General features: G+C 42.0%; 1 protein-coding gene and 1 pseudogene across 2 annotated transcripts; both read left to right on the forward strand.

Moving 5' to 3' along the window:
* The first annotated feature begins 15,502 nt into the window (after positions 1–15,502).
* LOC133918514 (probable receptor-like protein kinase At1g80640) lies at positions 15,503–19,339 on the forward strand. 2 transcript variants are annotated; one of them, XM_062362418.1, is made up of 10 exons: positions 15,503–16,286; positions 16,849–17,019; positions 17,108–17,352; positions 17,482–17,614; positions 17,745–17,808; positions 17,901–17,997; positions 18,100–18,202; positions 18,291–18,409; positions 18,604–18,693; positions 18,794–19,339. In XM_062362418.1, exons 1-10 carry the CDS (start codon positions 15,944–15,946, stop codon positions 18,956–18,958), a joined length of 1,530 nt encoding a protein of 509 aa, XP_062218402.1. In that variant the 5' UTR covers positions 15,503–15,943; the 3' UTR covers positions 18,959–19,339. The 2 variants fall into 2 exon arrangements, with proteins under 2 accessions (XP_062218402.1, XP_062218403.1); XM_062362419.1 differs by having other exon boundaries at positions 16,855–17,019.
* A 2,279-nt stretch (positions 19,340–21,618) lies between these two features.
* On the forward strand, positions 21,619–24,401 carry LOC133918515 (proteasome subunit beta type-3-like; annotated as a pseudogene).
* Positions 24,402–24,747: the final 346 nt, after the last annotated feature.

Below are 24,747 nucleotides of genomic sequence, written 5' to 3' on the forward strand. Positions count from 1 at the left end.
GTCTGGTTCCCCCTCCTTTATATAGTAGAAGGAGATACGTATATACAAACAGTGCATGCCAAAACTATAGCAGTCCCATTCCTATTGAAAACCCCTACTACGATACTATCGTTATGGAGAGTGTGCATGCTCGGTCTGCCTGGTCGTGTTGCGCATCCTGCCCCATCAACTACATGTCGCCACACCCACTTGCGAGACTGTCGCACCCGCCTGCAGGGTCATCCCGTAGCATTAATTGCTACAGGATGGGCCACTGCATCACTGCGCCGGCCATGACTTTGCTCGTCGAAAGGAGGTGCCCAGGGAAGGAAAATACTTGAGTGTGTAGTATTAAATGATATTAGACTGGTTAGGTGAATACCTGCCTCACGATCAATAATAGCTGGTCGTGGGGTTTCCTTCCGCGATCAGGAGACTGGTAGAGCAAGCCCTACTAGACGTGATCGCCGGAGTTAGCTTTTGATAACATCTACTACCAACGGATCATTGCTGGTATAGGCCCACAGAACAGAAGAACTCTTATTCTTTACATCGATAAAAACCCTATGTCTCCTAGAGTCACTCCCAGTTCCCTCATCTCGTGCGCTCAATCCTCGACGGCTCAACCCTCACACATCACAGCGCACTCAGCAGCTCGGGCGCTCAGCCGGTGGATCGATCTGACAATCCCCCTCCCACTCACCCGTGGTGCGGAACACGACGAAGTTTGTCTTGCGCTGGGGCTTCCGCCGCCGCGGCAAGGTCCCAGAGCACGTGGTCCGGCAGTCGCAGTGCGAACCTCTTAGAGCTAGCGCCCGCGTCGACCGACGCCATGAACGAGTGCCCCGTCGAGGACGATCGTAGGAACCGTGCTGTCACGCGGCCAAACTTGGAACGCAGTACGCGCTTGACGCTGCCGATGCATATCAACTCGGTGGCCTCCTCTCTTATGAAAATCAGAGCGAAAAGCTAGATCCACTTCATATTGGTTGCAGCAATAAGAAGTCGGTTGCTATTGTCCCATCGAATTTCAAGTCTTCTATTAGGTTTCAGGCTTCTGTCGTGGTCAAAAATGATTTTACATCCAGTATTAATTTTAGAGTCAGATCAGATTTAATGATTAAAATTTCAGGTCGGATATGTTCATGCTTTATTGGCACTGACCCGACCTGTTGCCATGCTCATGGGCTCGTAGCTACACGGTTGCTGTGCCTCGGCCACGGCGGCGGAGAGGAGATGCTTCTGCGTACATTCGCAGCAAGCACGCACGCACGCAAGCGAAGCAAGCACGCAAACAGCGCCCTGCGGTTGGCACCTTCGGCTCCTCGAACTCCCAGCCCGGGCGGTTGGTTCGGTGAAATTTTCTGTCAGAAATTCAGAGTCTTTACAGCGTCTAGTTCGTGTCGTTTCATCCACTGATTTTGGATCCTGAGCTGGTGTTGTCAGGCTGCACTTTCTTTCTACCAGTCCCTGCCCATGTTAGTTTCTTCTTCGCAGCAATGGAGGAGAATGTTGCAAGAAAAAAAAAACTGAAATTAACAAATCATTCGTGACTTCCAATTAAAAAAATCCAGACGAAAAAATTATCATGTTTATTAGTATTTTATTTGAATTTTATCCGATATATCTGATATATCCGATAAATCATATTTACCGATGAACTATGATAAATTTTATTTACCGCTTTTGACAGACGTATGCTTTACAGAATGAGTAATTTTTGTTGCGTTCTAAGCTCCTGAACCAATTATCTCGGCCCTAAACCATACTGGAGCTGGATCTCTTATTGCTTTACTCAGATGACCCAACAAAACACTTGGCAGCTAAATGACAAATGCGACAAACACCTGTTACGTTTTAATTTGCACACGTTAAATTTCCCCCCTTGACCTGAATCGTTTCATGTGTAATTCCTAGAAAAGTCCTTCATTAAATATTAGTTCCAAAAAGAAAAAAAAAAGAATCCTCCATGAAATAGGCTACTCCATCCGGTCAAAAACACAAGACATAATTTATTTTTGAAATAGTCAAAATTGATATATTTTGATCAATAAATAGTAAAATTATAAGTATATTTAATATATAAAAATTATATAATAGGATTTATACTGAAAACTCTTTCACAATATATTAGTTTTGTAACCGTAAACTATATAATTTATGAAAACAATAATTAAAATATAATTTAAAAGATTAAATCTCTATTACTTAAAAAATACATAGTGATTCTCGAATCAGGCAGGACGTCCTGCCTCCAGTTCTGCAGATTACTCATAAACTTCGCAGAAATTAACCACATAATATCACTCAATCTCTAATATTCCGCATACATGTGTTTCACTCCCGGAAATCCCGCTCCCGTGTTTTACCTCTGACTTGCGCGTCCACCTGCCTAGCGCGCTGCACGTCATACACGTCGGTTGCCTTTCGCAGCTCTTAGCTAACACCCGTATATAGACGGATCCAGTGACTATTCAAAACAAAATATTTATCTTATTCTTGAACGGAGGGAGTTTCACTCTTGAGCTGCTGCCTGCAGGTATGGGCATGACGCATGGACATAGAAATTTCGTCGAGTAGGGGTGCAGAGACGCGACTGAAGAAGGACGTGAGTCTTGCGAATCGTCAGACGGCCGGCTGAGAACGAGTGGCCGGTCACTTGCTTCCGGCAGTTCGGTGCTGACTCGGCATGGCTGAGGGAAGCTCGCAGAGACTTTGGGCACGGAGATATCACACAGATATAATATATGCTTCCATGGCGCACAGAACTTGGACTTGCTTCCAAAGAAATTACCAGCACCAAGGCAACGATCGCATCGAGCCGATCCTCTGTCGAAACTCGAAACTGAGTAGTTCAAGGCAGTGGCGGATCTAACGGGAGGTCTGGGTGGGATCTAGCTCCCCTACTGCTTGAACCCCATTGGCGAGAGAAGGTGGAAGAGGAGAAAAGGAGAAAGGAAGAAGAAGAAGAGAAAAATGAGGAGGAAGAATGTCAGTACCCTGCTTCTTTACTTGCGTCCACCACCAATTCATAGTTACCCAAACTGAGTATAGCGGCGAAGCAGTAACGAACGCAGACTCGATTGGTTGATGTCTCTGTTCTTTCTCTTCTCTTCTGGTTTCTCTTCCCCACCACCTCTAGTCTTCGATTGAGTTCCAGTTAAAAGGGCATCATCATCCTTGATTCCTGCCGACAGCGACGTCGAATCCCACGGTCATTTTTGACGATTCCATGGTTCTGTCCGTCAGCTAGCCAAGCGATAAATATGGTACACCAAATTAAACACGGCACGTACGGGAAATTCCATAAAATACAACTCAAAAGAGTAGTGATTCGAAAAATACCATCTTAATCGTTACAATTCATAAAATATTATCCTATCCATTAGCATATCTACTAAATACCATTTTCTCTTATTTTCCTAGTTTTTCCTACTTTTTTTTCTTCTTTTCTCTATTTTTCAGTACTTAAATGGACGGTTTATACCCATATCTACCCAACCATATAAGATGTGTTTATTCTGCTATGGGTGTATAATGTTTAGGTTGTATGTAATGTGATGCTCTTTGAAGACATCTTAAGTAATTTTGGGATGATATATTGCATCAGGTGGGATACAATTTAAAGATCGCTCTTTTGTTTACTTATGTGATACCATGGTTTATGCAAACAACTTAATTTATGTTATCTGCAAAATTACATAATGTAATGTTTAAAATTAGTTGTTAATGATAATGTATATGTTTAATTATGTGATACGGTTTCATGTAACATGAATATATGACTATGTTATGTATGAAATAGCTCTAGTTGAAGGTTGTAGCACGCCTGGCTGAGACATGGGTAGAATTGTCCATTCATGTAGTGAAAAATAAAGAAAAAGAAGAAAAATAAAAAACTTGAAAAGTGGAAAAAATAGTATTTGGTAGACATTCCAATAAATAGGATGGTATTTTATGAATTGCAACCGATAGAATATTATTCTTCGAATCACCACTCTTTCCAATGGTATTTTCTGAAATGTCCCGTACTGGGAGTGGGAGAACAGTCAACGGTGTACATGCCGGTACTCCGTATCGTAATAAATTTACAACTAGAGAGAGCCGTTAAATGTTTCTGTTATGTTTTGTACTATACCATAAATTCGGGTACATTCAGACACTAATCACATACACATACTGATAGAGACATGGACGGTGCATCATGCATCTGTGCATCGAGAAGTTTTTTTCCCCCAATTTCTTTTACTATGTACGTACGTCTGTCTCGTTTGTTGAGCACGTGCACTGGAAACATCGTACAGATCGCAGTGTTTTTTACCGTAATTAATCAGCATCTGCACACATGTCCTGTAATATTATACTCCTCCCACTTCGCTGGAGTTTTTACATATTGACCCTTTTAAAAACATATTCTACAAAATACCTATATGAAAATAATTTTTGAAAATGGAACTTTTTGCAAGATGTCATGATATTTTGATCATTTTAATACATATTCTCCTCTGTGAAAATAATTTTAAAAATAGATCTTTGTATGGCAAGATATATTTTAGGACATTATTTTCTAATAGGTCGTACATAGTTTTTTTAATGACCAAAATCTAAAAATTCCACCACTGTGCGCATGTTGCCCCATGTAAACGTACAAGTCCAAGCGCACCCACTCCAAGTCCAAGCGCACCAGTCCAAGCGTATAGCTATATAGCCTGATTTGATTGGAGCATTCTGATTATTAATTAATAAGAGTTAGATTGAGAGAAATATGTTTGCTTGTTTTATATTGTGTATGTAACAGATATAATTTGGTGGTCGATAGTGTTTGATTGGGGCTAAGTGGATGCTTGATGCCGGACGATCAAAGAGGTCGGGCAGAGTTAAAGGTGATTCTAGCTGTACACGTAGAGGTCAAGCAAAACATGAAACAGAGGATGAAAACGACGTGTTGACAAAATCAAACAAAATAGATACTGGTGCAAGTGATAAGGCGGCCCGAGAGATCGAGAGCGGAAGAGACTTGCCAGTTGCCAGGATCGCAAGACGGGGTACACATATCGACATCAGAGCAATTTGCTTAAGGTGTAAGTAAGTGGCGAGTCACGCTTTGAGAAACGTGCAGAGGGTTTCGCGCTTTAGCCTCAAAACCATGGGAGGACTAGAGGAGTACATGACACCATCGCGAAAGTTGCGTTGTGAAGCTAAGTCATGAAGGCGCCGCGGTCGTTCGATGAATGAAAAAGAAAATAGACCAAAATACTATTTGTGGTAGGTAGAAGAGTACTATAAAAGATGAGTATTTTGGAAGAAAAAACTAGAAAACTTATTAGTCAAGTTCCCTAAACATATAAATAATGTGGTAGGGCTATAGGAGAGGATGAACCAGCTAATTGAGCACTTTGTGCCACCCAATTGAGAGTATTGTGCTATGGTTTTAGAGGAGATGATGATGAATGTTTAGTCTATATATTATGTAAGAGTTTTAAGTGAAAAATATTTATAATCTGTCTAAATTAGGGCTGATCTATTTAAGTAATGAAGTATATATTTTTGCATATAATTGAATTCCCCTACTTCTAGTTTCCATATATGGGTACCCTTGCAAATTTGCAAATTTTCGGTGTTTCGTTATGATTTTCATTTTGATTTTTGAGCTGAATTTTCAGCACATTGTGAAGTTATTTTTCTTATTGCTAGAGGCATAAAAAATCACATACGAGTGTATACTCATGAGTCTTGAACTCCATTGCCTCTATATCATCAACTTAGAGAATTTGTTCAACCGGTGACCTTATCTTTGATTTTTGAATCTTTCTTCTCAAGTTACAAACTTTGTGCAGGAATGAGTTGTAGATCGGTTTGTTGTGGAACCTATTGTTCGATTCTAACCATGAGAGCCGCATTTGATTGGATCTTCAAGTTTGGTTTTTGAATTCTTTGAGTTTCTAGACGGATCTTCCAGGGTGAGCTCTGTAGTTCCACTGTGTTTCTGCGTTTTGTGTTGCGATTTATTCTTGAGGTATGATGAGTGACAAAATAGGACAAGATTATCTATTTCGAAAAAATTTATTGAGGTGCCTATTCACCCCCTCTAGTCATTATTCTCGGTCCTACAATTGTTATCAGAGCTGGATTGATCACTTATTAACCTTAACCGGCTTTGTGATCCGTAGGCGACATGAAAAGAAGTGGGAAGATTCTATTGTTTGATGGTCATAATTTTCGTACTGAAAGGTGTGCATGGAGGCTTATCTTCTAAGCTAAGGAAATGCAATATGGGAAGTAGTTGATTCTAACTATGAGATCCATACTTCTCGCACAACTCATGTTCAAATCGAATAGTATGAGGCCAACAACAAGACCAGAAATATTTTGTTCACTAGCTTGAGTCGGAATGAGTTTGACAGGATCCAGCACTTTCGTACTGTCCGAGAGATCTGAAATACTCTGAGTGTCTTTTATGAAGACACTAATCAGATTGAGGCTAGACGCTAAAGTACATACAACTAAGAATATCAAATATTTGTGTAAGGCCCTGGAGAGTATTTGGATGTGATGTTTGCTCGATTTGATGGGATTGTTAGTAATCTTCGATCAATTAGTGTTTTGCCCTATTCTGACCACGAGAGAGCGATCAAGTTTTAGTACGCTCTTCACCGAAGTATATGGAAAATGAAGATCTCGAGCATTGAAGAGTTTCCATGTTACGTCAGATTGATTTATGATGAGCTCTTTAGCAAGCTTAAGTCCACCGAGATAGCCAAGGCAGTTCGAATCGGTCTCCAAAATCCCCTGTCTCAGAATATGGCGTTGGTTTCTAGACCTAGTGATGTCAATCAGTCTATAACTGGCTTTTCTTATGCTAACACTTTATCGAGTGGATTTGCTTTATCTTCCTTGGTTTCTGTCACAGAGGAGAAGGTGGATGCACTGGATGATGAGGACATTGAGCTGATTGTGAAAAAGTTTACTCGCTTCTATAATAATCACTGAGACCGGAAGAGGGGTGGTTATCGTGCTTACTTTGAGTGTGGTGACACTACCCACTTTAAGGCATACTGCCCCAAGCTCAAGAAGAGGGAGAACGGACCACGACTACAACAAGCATAAGAATAAGAATAAAAAACCCTTCTTCAAGAAGAATCATGACAAGATGGCCAAGAAGGCGGTGAAGAAGGCTTCTAGACGTTCGTGGTGGCTCTCAGCGACATCGAAATCTCTTCCAGCAAGCAGGATAGCTCGGAGGAGAATGAACCGCAAGCAAAGAACAAGAAGAAGGCCAAGGACTTTACCGACCTCTGCTTCATGGCGGACGACAACAACCCTAAGCTAGATCCTTCCAAGGTGGCAGGTGGAAGCCTGGAGAACAAGTGACTTATTGACTTTATTTGTTCATGTCATATGACTGGAGATTCATCATGGTTCTCTAGTCTCACCTCTGTGAAGCGACACGAGTACATCACATTCGGGAATGATCTGAAAGGAAGGGTGAACGCAAAAGGTATGATAAGGATGAATGAGAGTTTCGCTCTTAAGGATGTAACTTTGGTGGATCATCTGGTATACAACCTTCTTTCTGTATCTCAGTTGTTGGATGAGGATTTGGAAGTGCGTTTCAAACGTGATACTTCTCAAGTTCTCGATTTAGGAGAGTTTTTTCTCGAGCTGATTTTTCTGAGTCTCTTAGTTCTTCTCATTGTTTGATTGCTCAACCTTATTTTGAGCTTTCGATGTGACATAGAAGACTACAGTACATGAGCATTTGATTTCTTACTTGTTTAAGTACCCTTGGCTTGATCCGAGGATTGCCCAAGATCAAGTTTAAGAATAATCTTGTTTGTGCTCCTTATCATCATGGCAAGATGATTGTTGCCTCCCACCCACTAGTTAATCTGGTGATGACTGAACGACTGAGAAAACTTCTCTATATGGACACTGTTGGTCCTTCTCAGGTTCGTTCGGTATGCGAGAAGTGGTATGTTCTTATCATTGTTGGTGACTTCTCTCGCTACTTTTGTGTCTTCTTTCTTGTGAGCAAGTATGAAGTGTTTTCATACTTTCGGAGCTTGGCTTTGAGATTATTCAAAGAACTTCCTGGTGCATTAAAAGCTATTCGTAGTGATAATGACATCGAATTCAAGAGCTATCTCTTGGATGCTTTCTATCATGAGCATGACATTGAGTATCAATTTTATGTTCAAGCGAAAGGTATACCAGTGCAAGTAATAAGGCAGCTCAAGAGATCAAGAGAGACTTACCAGTGATCAGGATCGTAAGACGGAATACACATATCGATATCAGAGCGATTGCTTAAGGTGTAAGCAAGTGGGGAGTCACGCTTTGAGAAGCGTGCAGATGGTTTTGCGCTTTGGCCTCAAATCCATGGGAGGACTAGATGAGTACGTGGCACCATCGTGAAACTTGCATCAAGGCAAAGCTAAGTCATGAAGACGTCACGGTTGTTCGATGAATGAAAAAGAAAATAAATAAAAATACCTTTGGTGGTAGGTAGAAGAGTACTACAAGAGAGGAGTATTTTGGGAAAAAAAACTAGAAAATTTAGGGGTCAAGATTCCTAGACCGATAAACAGAGGGAGTATGACTATGAGAGAGTATGAACCAGCCATTTGAGTCATTTGTGCTACCCATATGAGAGTATTATGCTAGGATTTTAGAGGAGAGGAGAATGAGTGTTTAGCCTATGTATTATATAAGAGTTTTGAGTGAAAAATATTTGTAATCTGTCGAAAATAAAGCTGATCTCTTTGAGTAATGAAGTTTATATTTTTTACATATGTTTAAATTCTCATAGTTCTTGTTTCTCTTTGTTAGTTCTATTACAAGTTTTTAGCATGTTGTTGTGATTTTCGTTTTAGTTTTGTGAGCTTAATTTTCTGCATCTTGTTAAGTCATTCTTCTTGTTGGTAGAGGTATAAAAATTATATACGAATATATACTTATGGGCCTTGAACTCCCTTACTTTAGATCATGAACTTGTAGAAATTCTTCAACCGGTGACCTTATCTTTGATTTTTGAATATTTCTTCTCATGTACCAAATTTTATGTGGGGATGAGTTATATATTAGTTTGCTGTGAAACCTAGTGTTCGATTTTAAGCATAAGAGACACCTTTGATTGGATCTTCAAGTTTGATTTTTAAATTCTTTAAGTTTTTTTCTGTTCTAGAGGGATTTTACGAGTTGAGCTCTGAGCTTCTGCTGTATTTTTTTACACTTAATACTTAAGATACGTTAAATGACAAATTAGAAAGAGAATATTTATTTTAATTTTTTTTATTGAGACGTCTATTCTCTCGTAAACGCTGGAACAGCCACTGACCGGACGGGCCCAGGTGTTAGGAGAGGCGCAGCACCCGGACCGTCCCGTCCCGTCTGTCAGTGCCTGCGGGCTACTGCGTGTGCACGCAGCACGCGTACTCGTACAACACCGGCTTTCGTACGTCGTCACGGACAAGTGCAGTGCAGAGTACGGTAAAAACTGGCAGTAAAAAGAGACGATTAGCCAGGGACGCAGTCTGCATGGGGGGTTCAAGCTAGTAGTACTGCTACGTAGTATATAGCTCCCCTGCTGCCCTGCATGCGATTCCGTGAAGTTTTTTTTTCTTTTTTTTCTTTGAGAGGAATGTAGGTCCTGATGGTGGTCTGTTTAGATTGAGCTCAGCGCGCCGCTAATCCATTGGCTCGCCAATTTTTGGCGTAGGATTCGCCTGCTGCGGATTCGCCCGTGTGTACGCGCGAAATTACACTAACGCGGCATATTTGCAGTGGCGACGCGGGGCCCGTCAAGTTTGACCTGGCGTGCTGGAATGCTGAACCAAACGATACCCCAAGTGTACATCGTTGCCATACTAAAATTATAGTCAAGTTTAAACTTTTGATTGGCTACACTTTATGTACACACCATCTTCTTCTATCCTGCGGACTTCCGTCCCATGACTCTGGGAAGATATGCAATGATGTGGGGTACTAGGCTACTATGTACTATAAGTAGTTGTCAGAGGGAATTGAATTGAAGTTTGCTGTTGTTGGTGATGTTAACGGAAGAAAATTTTATAAGATTATTTACTGAAATTTTTTTATAATATTTTGATTTATATTGTATTTTTCTAATCTAACGGTTCAGCTAAGAGAGAGAAAAAAAGACATGTAACTTACCCAAGAGAATTTCCTTCCAACGCTCACAGATATAGGAGTATAGGACGTGCAGTCTCCGTGCGCGACCGCTAAATGTAATGCGTCGTACGAGCTCCCGGTTGCATGTCGTGTTCTCACTCGTGGTGCACCATTCCATTTCCATCCCCGTCGGCGCAGCACCCGTAAACCGTCTCTCTCTCGCTCGCTCTCTGTTCTTCGCAGCATGTTAACATCGTGCATTGGTGCTGCGCTGACTGAGCAATACTTATGCAACATGTACAATTAAGCCGATACCGATTAGTGGCTACAGCAATGATGTATTGATGTACAATTAACCGATACCAATTAGTGGCTACAGTGATGCACACGTGTCTAACGATCACATTGGAGTTTCATTAACTCCATAACGTTCGGCTCGGTGTACTGTGGATTTTTTAAAAGTAAATTTTGGAAAACCCGGAGCTTTATGGTCATTGTCTTGGAAAACCTCGAGTATAACGGTTCGTAACAATTAACCTTGATAGTTACGGTACAAATGTATCATAAAATACCAACCATAACCTTAACACAGTAATTCTGACAGGTGGGTCCTGTTTGTAGGCCTAGGTGTCATACATGTATGGCTCATCCACTTGGATTGTGAGGTGGAGGGGCATACTAAGTTTCTTTTTGTTTCGGCTTTGAATTTTAGTTTTTATATTTTAAGGTCTGAAGTTGAAATAAATAAGCAGTTTTTTATCATAACTTTTTACAATCTGCTTATTAGATTGTGAAAGTTTATTTTATTAAATTGTCTATTAAATTTTTAGAATCCACAGTCTAAAAACTATTCATAATTCAATTTTTTACATCTAATTTTTTACAACATACTATCTATAAACTGTTTTAAGTCTTAATAAAAATCACACAGAGGAGAGCTCAAACACAACGCACGGACTGGTTTGAGCGCCGCGTCGTTGTGTAACCCTTTTGCCACCGCCCCTTGCAGCACCACTCGCATCCCCGGTCTCTGCTCCTATCGCAGGCCAAGCTGCCACCTCACTGTCCCTCTCGCCTCCGGCGCGCTCCCCTCGCCGCCCCCCTCGCTTCTGCACCACTGGCCCCCATCGCCGCCCACCTTTAGGATTTGGTGCTTTTGGGTGCTCCATTATAGAGTTTTGGGTCAAATCGGAACGAATCTCCAATCTATTGAGCATAAAACGTGTGTGATTTGAGGATTAGTGGTTCGTTGGAGTTGTTAATTTGGGTCTCTGTTTTGGTCGGAGCTGGATTGCAGCTCCAACTCTCGTTCTTTGTACAAGCCCGGTTGATATAAGCGCCGGCCATGGAGTATACTCCTACGCATGCAATGATTCATTTGGCTACAGAGTTGTGATCTAGTCTGTGTACAAGTTTCACTTTCCTTGAATACAAAGTTCAAACATCGGCATATCTTCTGAACTAGTAAAATTTTAATTTGCCAAAATTTTAGCTCCATGCAAATCTATACTTCACTTGCTGCTTCAGGCATTCAGTAAATAGTTACCTCATTATTTTCTAACTCGTCGTAGTTTTGGAGAAGAAAAGAAAGAAGGCATCCATCACAGGGAAAAATGACGGTTAAAAGGGCCCGGGCATCATCCAACTCCTCCAGGCGCAAATGAACTTGTTTCTTGCAGCATGCTGGCAAGGGAAGCACACATCATTCACTAGCTCGAGACAACGACCATAAAACCCCGGGCTTTCCAAAATTTACTCTTTTTTTAACTAAGATGTTGAATTTTGGAGATGGTTGTGATAATTACAGGCTGCAGCGGGGGAGGGGGCGCGTGTAACGTGTACTCACATACTGTACGAACTCCGGGTATTTCTCACCGGCCTATACGACCTTCATTTTTCTTTTAACCTTTATACGGCCTTCATTTTTCTTTTAACCTTTATACGACCTTCATTTTTCTTTGAACCTTTATACGACCTTCATTTTTCTTTTAACCTTTATACGACCTTCATTTTTCTTTTAACTTTTATACGACCTTCATTTCGCTTAGCGTGGACAGCGACAACCAAAATAGAGAAGAACAGAACGGTCTCTTTTTTTTCTACATTGATGGGCCGCATCATGCTTCCGGGTGCGTAGCAAATGGGCCCGATAACACGTAGAGCAGACCACCACGAGAGCCGGTCATGCACGGGCCTGGACCTCTGCTCACTCCACGATCTCCGCGAAAAGCTACAATTGCTATTAGTAGGAAACAGCAGTAAGCTCAGCCCAAATCCAAATCATATGGAGGCGTCCGGTCCGGGCCCGGGTGGCGGCCCTTGAATTTTTTTATTGTTATTTTTAAAATCAAAAAATTTAAATATATACGTCCGTTTTAAAAAGTTAAAGATGTACTCCCGTCGCCGGGGCGGAGACCGGGGAGGCGCACAGGAGCCTGCCCCCTAACCAATAAGAGCCCCGTTATTTTTCATGCTAATTAAATACTTAACCAAGTGCTTAATTAAGTATGTCTCAATGTGTTACACTTATAAGCCTTATAATAAAATTAGCCCAATCAAAAAAGGCTTTTATCCATCGTTAGCAATTTATGCTCATTTCACACCACATGTTCTACTTCCTATATTTCTTCGCGTTGCCATCGCCCGCATATCGTCCATACATGTGCTCCGCTTGCTACTGGCTACTGATTTAGTATTACGACTGTGAAGCAATGAACTCTAGAAAGGTATGACTTGAATTCGAATTTTAGTATGTTTTAATAGTGTTTACATGTTGACTTGTCTAGCCTGGACGAAGAGGCTAAGTATGATCGATGGTTTTTGAGAGGGACCAGCCTTCAAATTTGAGATACTTGTTAGCTAATTAGTAGATAAAATAATTGGTTTTTTTTTATCACAAAACATATGTTGCTATACTTGTTATATATGCCCCAATTGAGTTAGTATATGTGCATATATACCATCATGTCATACTTATTATCAGATGATTTTTATTAATATTTACGATTTGGTCCTCTATCGTTCAATTCTGGTTCTGCTATTGTCCATCGTTCGTTGAAAGGATAACATTTTTTAAGCATTAGAGAACAATATTTTTTATTTTTAAACATGCCGTCACAGGATTCTAAATTTGTAATTTTTCAAAAGGGGCATATATATATATATATGCAATTTTTTATTAAAAAATAAAAAAATCGGGGGGCCTTGAGAGAACTACAAGCGGTACGTCATGGATGGAGCTCGACTACACTCAACTCAAGGCTGCGCCTCGTGCACGAACGGGCTACCACTTGAAGACGTAACGGATCCCAGCTACATTGCTGTGTGCGCCACACCTGCGTGCATGCACAAGCTTTCAGGCTTTGGCCATGGGTGACTCGTCCGTTCATGTGCTATACATATCCATCCAATGGTCAGTGATGGCGCCTCAGCTCGCTGTCGCCATCTGCCTATACGTGTGTGTTTTAACGACGCAGCAAATCGTCATATCGTGGTCGCACCAACACAAGGATCAGCGGCCGAGATTAATCAGGTGCATGCTAGCAAGCAGTACATGCGAATGCAGCCGGCCGCTAGCTCGTAAAAAAAAAACGTGTTTACTACACTTCAGTCGTCAGTTGACGGAAGCTTCACACCGCCCGTAAGGTTAGTGGTTAGGGTTTTAGATTTTTGAGCTGTTGGGTGGTTTTTATGACTGCTGAACTTTGAAATGAGGCTTTGGGAAGACGGTTGGCTTAGCGAAGGCGATGGGTGAGGTGGGGCACCGTCGGTTATGGGTGGTGGAGGATAACCTATGGGTGAAGCAACAACAGCAATGAGAGAGCTTGAAAACAGATGAGTTAGTGAAGGAGGGGAAACGACAACATAGAGACAGGCAAATGAGTGATTACGGAGAGCTCATCAGACTATATCATATGAAGACAAAACAAAACTAAAATTAAAAAAGATACGATAACCGTCGATTCATGATCAAAGAACTATCCTTTGTCGACTGAAAATCAGCACAAGTGAAGGATAACACTACCAAAAAATAATACCAACTCACATTACAATATGTGTCGATTGACCTCTGTCTCTCTCCACGGACTGCATTATTATACAATGCATGCTGGATCGCAGTGTTGGCATTGTTGTTGTCATCCACTATTCGGGAAGCCATTACCAAGACTGTGGATGGATGGATGGATGGATGGATGTCCAATGGTCCAAACCAGGTGGTCACTCACTCCACGGCATGTGCAGAGTGCGTGCCATTGGCTCCAAAGTCTTCAGACAGCAGTGCCAAGCCGTTACAAAAAATTGTCGCCCATTGGCCAAAGCAATGAGCAACAGGGCAGGCTACGCGGTTACCCTCTATGGGATCAGTCGCTGGGAACTATGAATTTGATGCCCTTGTAGGTCCATCTCCAACGCGGAAACTCTTCTATGTTTCCCCCCAAAAAAAACGAATTGTTTCATGTGAAATTCTCAGGGCAAATTCATATGTCTCTCCGTGGCAAATTAAGACGGCAGCATTGCATGCATCCATGTCGCAGAAAAGAATTAGCCGGAGCAAGAGGCACTGCCCTCTGTGACTGTGATCGACATGCCAGTCTCCAAGTATTGGGCATGCACTCAAGCCAATCACAACAGTGTTCTTACACTGTTAACACTGCATTACTGCATGCTACAAAATTCTTTTTGATAAAAAGCAGAGCAAGCTGATTAAATTCAGACACTGTGCTGGCTTGCCCTCGTAACAGGGGAAAGGCACCGACGAGTGGTCCGGTCCTTATCTGACCCCTCGTGAGTCTGCACTGACGGCTACGCCTGAAGAAAAATTAATGTCAACTTAGATCCTATTTAATAGAGATTTAGCCTTTAGCTCTACATTAGATTTTAAAATTATTATATGTTAAAATAAAATAATTTTAATCTAAAATAGAAATAAGATGTCTCGTCCAAATATTTTTAGTGTACTTATAGCTTCAACTTTACCAATTTTGAAAACTAAAAATAATCAACTATAAAAATTATTAGAGCTAAAGCACTACCAAAACACCTCTTAGTTAGCTCAAAAGGGGGCAATAAATATATGATAATTGCGTGGCATGAGGGTACCAGGGAAGATGTAAACGTAGACGTAGAGTTGAATACCTTTGCTTCGGCAACCGACCATGGTTTAGCACTTAAGCTCCTTTATGACTGTTTCTGTTTCTATTCACAGTTAACAGTAACACCAAACGTCTTAACTGCTTGAGTTACTTGTTGATTAGAAGGAAGTGAGTACTAACACGTACAAACTCACCGGTACCGCGTACCCCGGCGGCCCAGCCTTCGGCGGAATTGGCCAGCTCGGTGTGCACTTGGAGGGGAGGGGAATCGTGCAGCAGCTGCAGGAAATGGAATGGTTGGAGTGCGGCAGCACATGTACCATCAACCGCAGCCCCCCTTTCCCTTCCACCGAGATGAGATGATCAGCGATCGCCATCCACATCTGCGGTGCCATTTTGCAACTGCCACATGACAGCTCCTTTGCTCGACCAACCCTACAGCTACAAGAACGCCAACAGTCTCACCCCTACCCCCTGCTGTCCGTGCACCAGCTTCACCCTCCTCTCTCTCCTCTCTAGTTGCCATCGCTATCCCTCCGTGCTCCATCCCCCTCTCACGTCTCACTGACCCAGGAGATCAAGGAAGGGTTGCACTAATCGAAAAGAAACCGAGCAAGAACAAGTTCTACGCAAGAAACACACCAGAGGAGTGCACACAAGAATCAAGGCAGTGAGACTGTGAGAGAGAACAACCGTGCTGCTGTATCTGCATTTTTGTTTCTTTAGATTCCCTGACTCGCATGGTATCTTGCCAGAAAGGCACAGACTTTTGTGTGCCTATTGTTGTTGTAGCGCCCTTGTGTCCTCTCCAGCCGAAGAGTGGGAGAGAGAGAGAGAGAGGAGCGATGAGGTCAATGCCGCCGCCATTGCCGCTTCTCTGCGCCTCCGTCTTGGTCTTCTTGCTCCTGCTGGATCGCCCATTGGTGGCCAATGGGAGGGCGCCACCGCCCACGGCTTCTTCCCCTTCTCAGGGGCCTTCGCATGAGCCCGTGCAGCAGGCTCCCAGCACCACCAACGGCAGCGTTGCCTCCGCAAACGGCCCCGCCGCCGTGCTTCATGCGGCTGCGGCGCCTCCTCCCTTGGGTAGGTTCGCGGCGGCAAGTAATGTATCTGGACCAAAGTTTGCATTTTATGGGGTTTGAGTGTGTTCTTGCACTGATGTTTCTGGGTCTTGATCCTTGCTCAACTGTGTGTCAAAATTTCGTCTTTTTTGGGGGAAATTTGCTCCTTTGAAAAGTTTGGTGCTGATTTGGTGGTTAAGCCATTTTCTTACTTTTGGAACTGTGGGAAAGAGTTCATCTTGGGATCCTAGTCTATCCAAGTTCTAGCATATAACGTATTTGCTTCGAGACTTCTCTTTCAGATTCTTTTTTGAAGAACTAAAAAATTATATTTGGGAATTCTAATGCAAATTTAACTAGAATAAAGTGTTCTTTTTAGTGTAATGGGGAATTTTGATTTTAGGATCTTAAATTCTGCCCAAATTTTTGAAGAAAACAAGGAATGCTGTCAATATAGTTGCAGTAAATTTACATGCAAAAAAAGTTGTTTCAGCTAAGAAAGAAGCTATTTCTTGGGAACTCCAATTTTATTCTGTCTTTTTTCCTGAAGGCTCAATTTTACTCAGTTCAGTTTTGTTTCAAAGTTGCAGTGGGCATAGTGGTGGAGAGGCACCACCACCTCCGCAGGGAGCTCATCGCTGCCATCGTCCTCTCCTCCGTGGCTGGCATCACGGTCGTCTTCGCCGCACTCTATGCCTGCATCCTGTGGCGGCGATCGCGCCAAGCCCTTGACTCCAAGGACAGCCAGAGCTCAGGTCTTGGCCCTTCTTGCTTTCCTTGTTGATTGGCCTTGTTGCCCATGTGAATTATCTACCTAGCTGCTGACCAACTTACATTGTTCAGATACCGCAAGGATCGCATTCGTGCCAATCTTGAACAGCTTCAACTCATTCAAGACTAGCAAGAAGGGCGCTGCGGCGATGATGGATTATGCCTCTTTGGAGGCGGCGACGGGGAAATTCAGTGAGAGCAATGTGCTTGGAGTTGGTGGCTTTGGGTGTGTGTACAAGGCCAATTTTGATGGAAGGTTTGCTGCTGCGGTGAAGAGCTTGGGCGGCGGGGGGCACGATTGTGAGAAGGAATTTGAGGTGATGATTGCCTATGCCAATCTTTATCCAAAAAATTGTCCATTTAAATGGCTGTGTTCTGATTGTCGTTGTTGATAAGTCAGTGCTCTTGCTAAAAAAAAGATGCTTTGATTGCTATTGAACTGGCAGAATGAGCTAGATTTACTTGGGAGTATTCGGCATCCAAACATAGTGTCCCTTGTGGGCTTCTGTATTCACGAGGAGAACCGTTTCATAGTTTATGAGCTGATGGGAAACGGATCATTGGACACACAACTTCATGGTATAATTTTTTGGAACGTCATGCTATCAATTTTTACTACTGCTTTTTGTTTTTTGTTTATGCTTATTTTTTAACTGTGATCTTTGATAAATAAGAGAAGTATCGATGTAATCCCTGTGGTTGTATCTAGGGCCATCACATGGATCAGCTCTAAGCTGGCACATTAGGATGAAGATTGCTCTTGACACAGCAAGGTACCCATCTTGCACCTTATCTTGGTATGATTAACTATGTTGTATGCTTTTGACTGGATTTTATAATATGCATCTGTATCTGAACCAACCAGGGGATTAGAGTATCTGCATGAACACTGCAACCCACCAATGATCCATAGGGATCTGAAGTCATCTAACATACTTTTAGATTCAGACTTCAATGCTAAGGTATGCTTTGGTTACTTTACTTAAGTCAATTAAATATTGCTATTGACCAATGAGCACAAGTCATACCACGGATCAGTTCATTCATCCTTTCTTACTGTGCAGATTTCAGATTTCGGCCTTGCAGTTACTAGTGGGAATCACAGCAAAGGGAATATGAAGCTTTCTGGAACTTTGGGCTATGTAGCCCCTGAGTACTTGTTACATGGTATGCCCTCCTCCTTTTCTCCTTGCTTCACACCTGTAATCCTGTTTGTAGAGTAATAGTTAACTGTAACACTCTGCATCTAATTCAGGGAAGTTGACCGAGAAGAGCGACGTATATGCATTTGGAGTAGTACTTCTAGAGCTTCTGTTGGGAAGAAAGCCTGTTGAGAAGGTGGCACAATCTCAGTGCCAATCAATTGTTACATGGGTACACAATGTTATCGCATTTGACATCTTGAATTATTGGAATCTAGTATTCAATTAAATAGCGGAGGAGAAAGAAAATAAATTCTCAATATGCAAGAATTGTTTTGTTTATCACTATCTAAATTCAAGCAGATAAGTTGCATTTGCCTAATGCATTGGCATCTGACATATTGCCATACATGGAATCAAACGCAGGCCATGCCTCAGCTAACTGATAGATCGAAGCTCCCTAACATAATTGATCCCATGATCAAGAACACAATGGATCTGAAGCACTTGTACCAAGTAAGCATTTCAGAATTATTTACATAATTACATTATTGTATCTTTGATGTGTATTCATCTTTTCAACTAATCAGACTACTATAATTCGTCGAATTTCCAGGTTGCTGCAGTGGCTGTGCTCTGTGTCCAGCCAGAGCCAAGTTACAGGCCGCTAATCACTGATGTGCTCCACTCTCTGATTCCCCTAGTTCCCATGGAGCTTGGAGGGACAATGAGGGTTGGTCCGGAATCGCCTTATGCTACTCAAAAGCATTCTCCCTGTTGAGATAAAAGATACATGGACATGATTCAGATTCAGTTGGGGCTCATCCAAGTGGTTCAGATAACTTATGATGTTGAGTTCGGGTTATTATTCCTTGCTTGCATTGCGTTCTATGGTGTTTATCTGAGTGCCAATCTAGGGATCTCCTACTTATTAGCTGAATTGGTAGGGTTATCAGGTTTGCGGAGAAAAGGGGTTAACATTTTTCCCAGGCTGTATAAAGAAGTAAACAGAAAGCCCTCTTCTTCTTCTTCTTCTTCTTTTTTCTTTTTGGATCTGATAGCTGTTGTATAGATTAAGGTGGCGTTTGGATTGTTGGAAACGCCACCTAAAGGTTTTTCACACTGTAACTCAATACTAGTGTTGAAGAAATTATTTGCCCTAGTTCAGCGTGCCCCTGATCATGTCATACCTGATACCACTTCATATGCTTGTTTGACACATCGATCTCAAGAACAAGGTTGATTGAGCGTTCCAAGACTGAATCATGACATCAGTTGCTTGGTTCAAAAATTGTGCTGCCCCTGTGCCTGTTTTTTTAGACCACCCCCGTACATGTTTTCCTTTGTAGTAGTAACCTGGTTAGAATCATAAAAATTACTTACCAGACATGCAATCTGGTACTACTTGCAAGCTGATGTATATAAATTACTACCAATGGCACTGTTTACAGTGCCTGGGTTTCAGAGTGCAATCTCGGCGCTTACCCCTAATTTTATCTGGTGAATTGAAACGTTCAGCGTGATGGAATGGAATTATGAGACTGGCACTATGAATTAGGACCAGGGAAATTCCTTTAAAAAAAAGGACCAGGGAAAGCAATGGGAACAAGAACAAGTGACCATGGTGACCATGTGCGTATCAGGTAGGAAATTAAGATCATTTCATATAGTTGAGTGATCATAGGCCGCAAGAAAGCGCCATGCAGCAACTGCCGTGCAATGACAAAGGGGACATGAGGTGGTTGAAGATCATAGATAGATTCATACTAGCTTTAGCAGTTATATAGATTAATGCAACACTTGTGCTGCATTCTTATATGGTCAATATATCACGAGGTTGTTGCGGATCATACTTCCATACTAGCTTTAGCAATTATATTGATCAATGACATGCTGTTGGACTGTTGCTGTCTTCTTATACTAAATGTCTCCAGGCGGCTATGGTGTTTGGCTGTTGAGCAACACCATTGCCTCGAGTCTTTCTCTGGAAAATATCAATACCAATTCTACCTGGAAGGCAGCTGAGTGGTTCATGCAAGAGTCCACTAAGATCCTGCTTTCATTAACAGTAGTAATTTAGTCCTGCTCTTTTTTTCTTGTCGTTTTCCCACTTAACCTTCAAAAAATGTAGAAACAATGTACTTGCATTTTTTTCTTATTCATGGGGTACCAAGATTAAACTGCTGTTAATGAATCAAGATACCCCATGAATCCTTAAAAAAAGCAGTATAATTGGCAAATGGATTTTGTGAAGTTTCCACGTCCCAAATGGATTACGGATCGTTTAGGCATTGCCTGTACCCAAAATTTAAGCGTTTGCTTGCACACGGGAACGGCCGATGCTTCGCGTTTCTTGACCGTGATGTGGTACCATCTTCGCTCAGTTCTGACAGGGATCGCGCCTTCACATGCATTCGCCAGTTTGGTTGGGCACGGGTCTGTACTGAAACCAGCAGTACCTTCTTCGGCAGGAGTAGTTAAACCCTTTGCCTGCTAGCACATGAGGAGGATCACAATCGTCTCATGTTGATCTGATCTGATCCGATCACAGTAGTACCTGTACTTATGTTTAGTATCTGCATCTCAGGATTGTAAGCTTCTGTTTGCTTTGGCCGGTACTGGCTTTGTCTTTCCTCTTCCTGAAAGATATACCAGGTACTAATGGCACCATTATGGTGTACTTAGTAGTACTTAATTATTACATTCAAGACCCAGTTGAGTAACCTGTTATACCATCAAGGACTTCAGTCCTAGGTGTGCTGGAAGTAGATATTTTTTGAGGCAACAGCACGAAGTAGATTTTTTTAGACAACAGCAGGAAGTAGATTTGTCGATGAGCTTTTTTATTTTTATATCTCGAAAACAAAAATATGTAAAAATAAACTTTCGTTTGAAATTTTTTACAAAACTAGATTGTTGTCACCCGTTGGAAGAGCGGCATGCTCTTTTTTAGAAATTTTCATGACTATTTTGATAGTGTTTTGAATTTTGAGACCATTGGAATACTGCATTTTTTAACCTGTCAGTTTAGTTTTTTTAAACGTGTCGCTCTTTGGAAGTCTACTTTTGCAATTTTTTATTTTCGAAATATAAAAATAAAAAATCATTTGTCAATGGTCTGCACTGATGCGCTCATAGCGGCCCAGGGCTTATTGCAACATCTGTTTTCGTGGGCTCATATTACCACTGGATATCCATTCGGCTCATAAGCCCATTAACGATTGACATGGGCCAGTAGCAACTTTGGATATGGGCCTTCCGTCAAAAAGGCCTGGATATCCATATTTTATTTTCTTTTAGTAAATTTTAAAATCCTACCACCATTTTAATATATATTGTAATATATATTGTAAAAATTAAAATCCTATTTAAAAAATTGTAATTTTTTTAATATGTGTTAAAATATTGTGGGTTTTTAAAATAGATATAAGTAATTGTAGTTTTCTATAACTTATGTCAGTGGTAGGTTTTAAAAATTTACTCATTTTCTAATTTTTTCCCCTCGCCGGAGCAAACGAACCGAGCTCGCCGCCGTCACCGAGCGCATCGCACGCCATGTCGGTGAGTAACCTCCAAACCCTAGCCCATGATCTCCGCCTACCTCCTCCTCCTTCCTGCGAGGTCGCGCCCCCGAAACCCTACCTGCTTTACTCGAGCCCCCGTCTGATCGGCGCGCGGTTTAATTCACTTAACCCCCCCCCCCCCCCCACCCTCTCAGATCTTCGAGTACAACGGGAGCGCCGTGGTGGCGATGGTGGGGAGGAACTGCTTCGCGATCGCCAGCGACCGGCGGCTGGGCGTGCAGCTGCAGACGATCGCCACCGATTTCCAGAGGGTGTTCAAGGTCCACGACAAGATCTACATCGGCCTCTCGGGCCTCGCCACCGATGCCCAGATGCTGTGGGTATCTCAGCTTCTCGATCGGTTTGGCCGCTAGGTTTGGTTGGCGGTGCCTGACCCCAGGGAGGGGGCCTTGCTTGGTTTGGGGTTTGGGTTTGATGCGTCTATTTTCGTCGTTTGGTGTGCAGTACCAGCGGCTGGTGTTCAGGCACAAGCTGTACCAGCTAAGGGAGGAGAGGGACATGAAGCTGGAGACCTTCGCCAGCCTGGTCTCCACCGTCCTCTATGAGAAAAGGTGAGAACTTCCAAGTTCCGATAGATTGATGTGTAGGCACGGTACAATGATGATGGTGTCGGAGTCTATGAAGAAAATTGGGCTTACCGAATCATGGTGATCATGTATGACAGTGTGAAGTCATGCTAATTTATCTGATCTATGGGGTTAATTTACATGAATTCAACATAACTGAAAACGGGGCCTACTGAATTAGGCAGGCCCCCATCTGTTGAAATGTTTTTCTCTTATATGTAGGTCTGATATTAAGCTCTCAGTTATGCTGTAGCAAGTGTGCAATTCTTGTGTCTGGTCGTCATATCTGAATCATAAAACTTATCTTTGGTTACTGTAATGTGTAGGATATTTGATATGTTGTTTTGTCACTTGGCAGACCCTTTTGTGCTGAACTAAGGAGACGGCTAACAGATTTATTTCATGATTAATAGGTTTGGGCCATACTTCTGTCAACAAGTTATTGCTGGCTCGGAGGTAACAATGAGCCATTTATATGTACCATGGACTGCCTTGGTGCCAAGTATGTCTCAATTATTCCTCCCTTTGTATTCTTGCGACTCTTTTGCTCACTGCGGTTATTTACTTATTTTCTTGCCTAAATTCCAAATGTCCAATTGGCCTGAACATTATTGACTGCAAGAATAAGGGGTGGCGATATGCGAACAGCGGAGCCCACGCACACACGACAGCATAGTTATAGAACTATGGAATTCACAAAACTAAAATTAGGATATAAAAAGCATTATAAACAGAATATTGGCCCCTTATTAGATAGGTGATTTAGGAAAGTGCATGTTGATTTTGGATTTTTGGTGCTTGCCAGGAGCCCTACGAAGTCATATTGTTAATTTAAACTATAGGGCTATATTTCACCTTTGTGCAATTGCATCCCTTCATGTTTAGCCTGTTGATAACACGGTAACATTGATGGCTGCCTGTTCTTTTTTTGTGGATCTTGTACTGGCTTCCTGTCTGGCCACTATTTCTCTTACGAGTAATCTGAAGTATTTCCTTTGTGCAGGGAATTAGCGAAGGATTTTGTGGTGTCTGGCACCGCTTCAGAGTCGCTTTATGGTGTTTGTGAGTCCATGTACAAGCCAGACATGGTTAGTAACTTTACATGAGAACTTTTTATAGCAAATGCTTTTAGGTGGTTCCTCATTCAAATTACCTCTGCTTTGAGTAAATTTTCTTCTAAAAGGATTAAATTGTGTTTTATGCTATTTTTCTTGATTACTAGATTGGTTCAAATTTCAAACTGACCTTGAGGTGCCAATTACCATCATCAAACTTGCAACAGTTAAGCTGTTGTTTTGTAAAGATGCTGGAATGTGTGCCATCACTTGTGACTCACCCTATATAAGATTTTATTTCTGCTCTATATTATTACTTAGATTAATCTGTATATACTTTGATTGATGCGTATCTCAATTTTACAGAATGACCATACATTTCCACTGTGAATTTGACAGTCTTATCACATTCTCACATTTTTATTTCGTAAAGGAACCTGAAGAACTATTCGAGACCATCTCACAAGCATTGCTGGCTTCCATTGATCGTGATTGCCTCAGTGGCTGGGGAGGTTATGTTCTTGTGTAAGTTCCCCACATCTTTCAAACTTTACATTGTGTACATCTATGCATGTTTGGTCCACCAACACTGATTGACAAGACTTAGTTGTTCATTAATTGGATACCTGGTGCTCAAAAGTGTACCCCTGAAATTGCTAAACCGGCGCACAAACGTCAATGTTTAATTTGTGAACATCAGATGATATGGTTTTATCACCCTTCACCATATGAGTTTAGATGAAGATGCTTATTCTCCATGCTTTGATTGGGTTGGCCTTTTTTCCCTGTATTCTGAAATTTGTCCCCTGATTGCAGCACACCCACTGAAGTTCAGGAGAGAGTGATAAAGGGAAGGATGGACTGAGTTATCCTTACAGAATTCGGAAAACCCGTGTGTTATGCTTACTTCTCAAAGAACGTTGAGCATGAAAGATTCAGTAGTTGCTTTAATTTTTATATGCTCAGGACATCTGCGGCCCCACCATTTTAGAGTTGCATGAGTTGTGGCACTTCCGTTATGAGGCTTGTTTGACTAGTTAACAGCGACAGCCGCAGCGCATGGGTTGTCTTGGAATGACAGTTTCATCTCGTTTCACATCTACGCCATGACACTCGTATAGGGACCTCTTCAATTTGTGATATGGATCACAAGGATGCACGCTGATGAAGTGATTCCATATCCTAATCCTTTGTACCCATCACTTGCCTCGTCATCTCTGGACGTAGGCATAGAAAAAGTAAAGAAATATGCCGCACGAACGGCAATCACTGTTGCATCGGCCGGCCAATATATTCCTGCCTTCTGGAAGCAAAGCGTGCCAAGAAACTAACCATGTCTGGATGATGTGTAGTACGTCTCTGTCG

The sequence above is a fragment of the Phragmites australis genome, chromosome 5 (assembly GCF_958298935.1).
Source record: "Phragmites australis chromosome 5, lpPhrAust1.1, whole genome shotgun sequence".
Lineage (NCBI taxonomy): Eukaryota > Viridiplantae > Streptophyta > Magnoliopsida > Poales > Poaceae > Phragmites > Phragmites australis.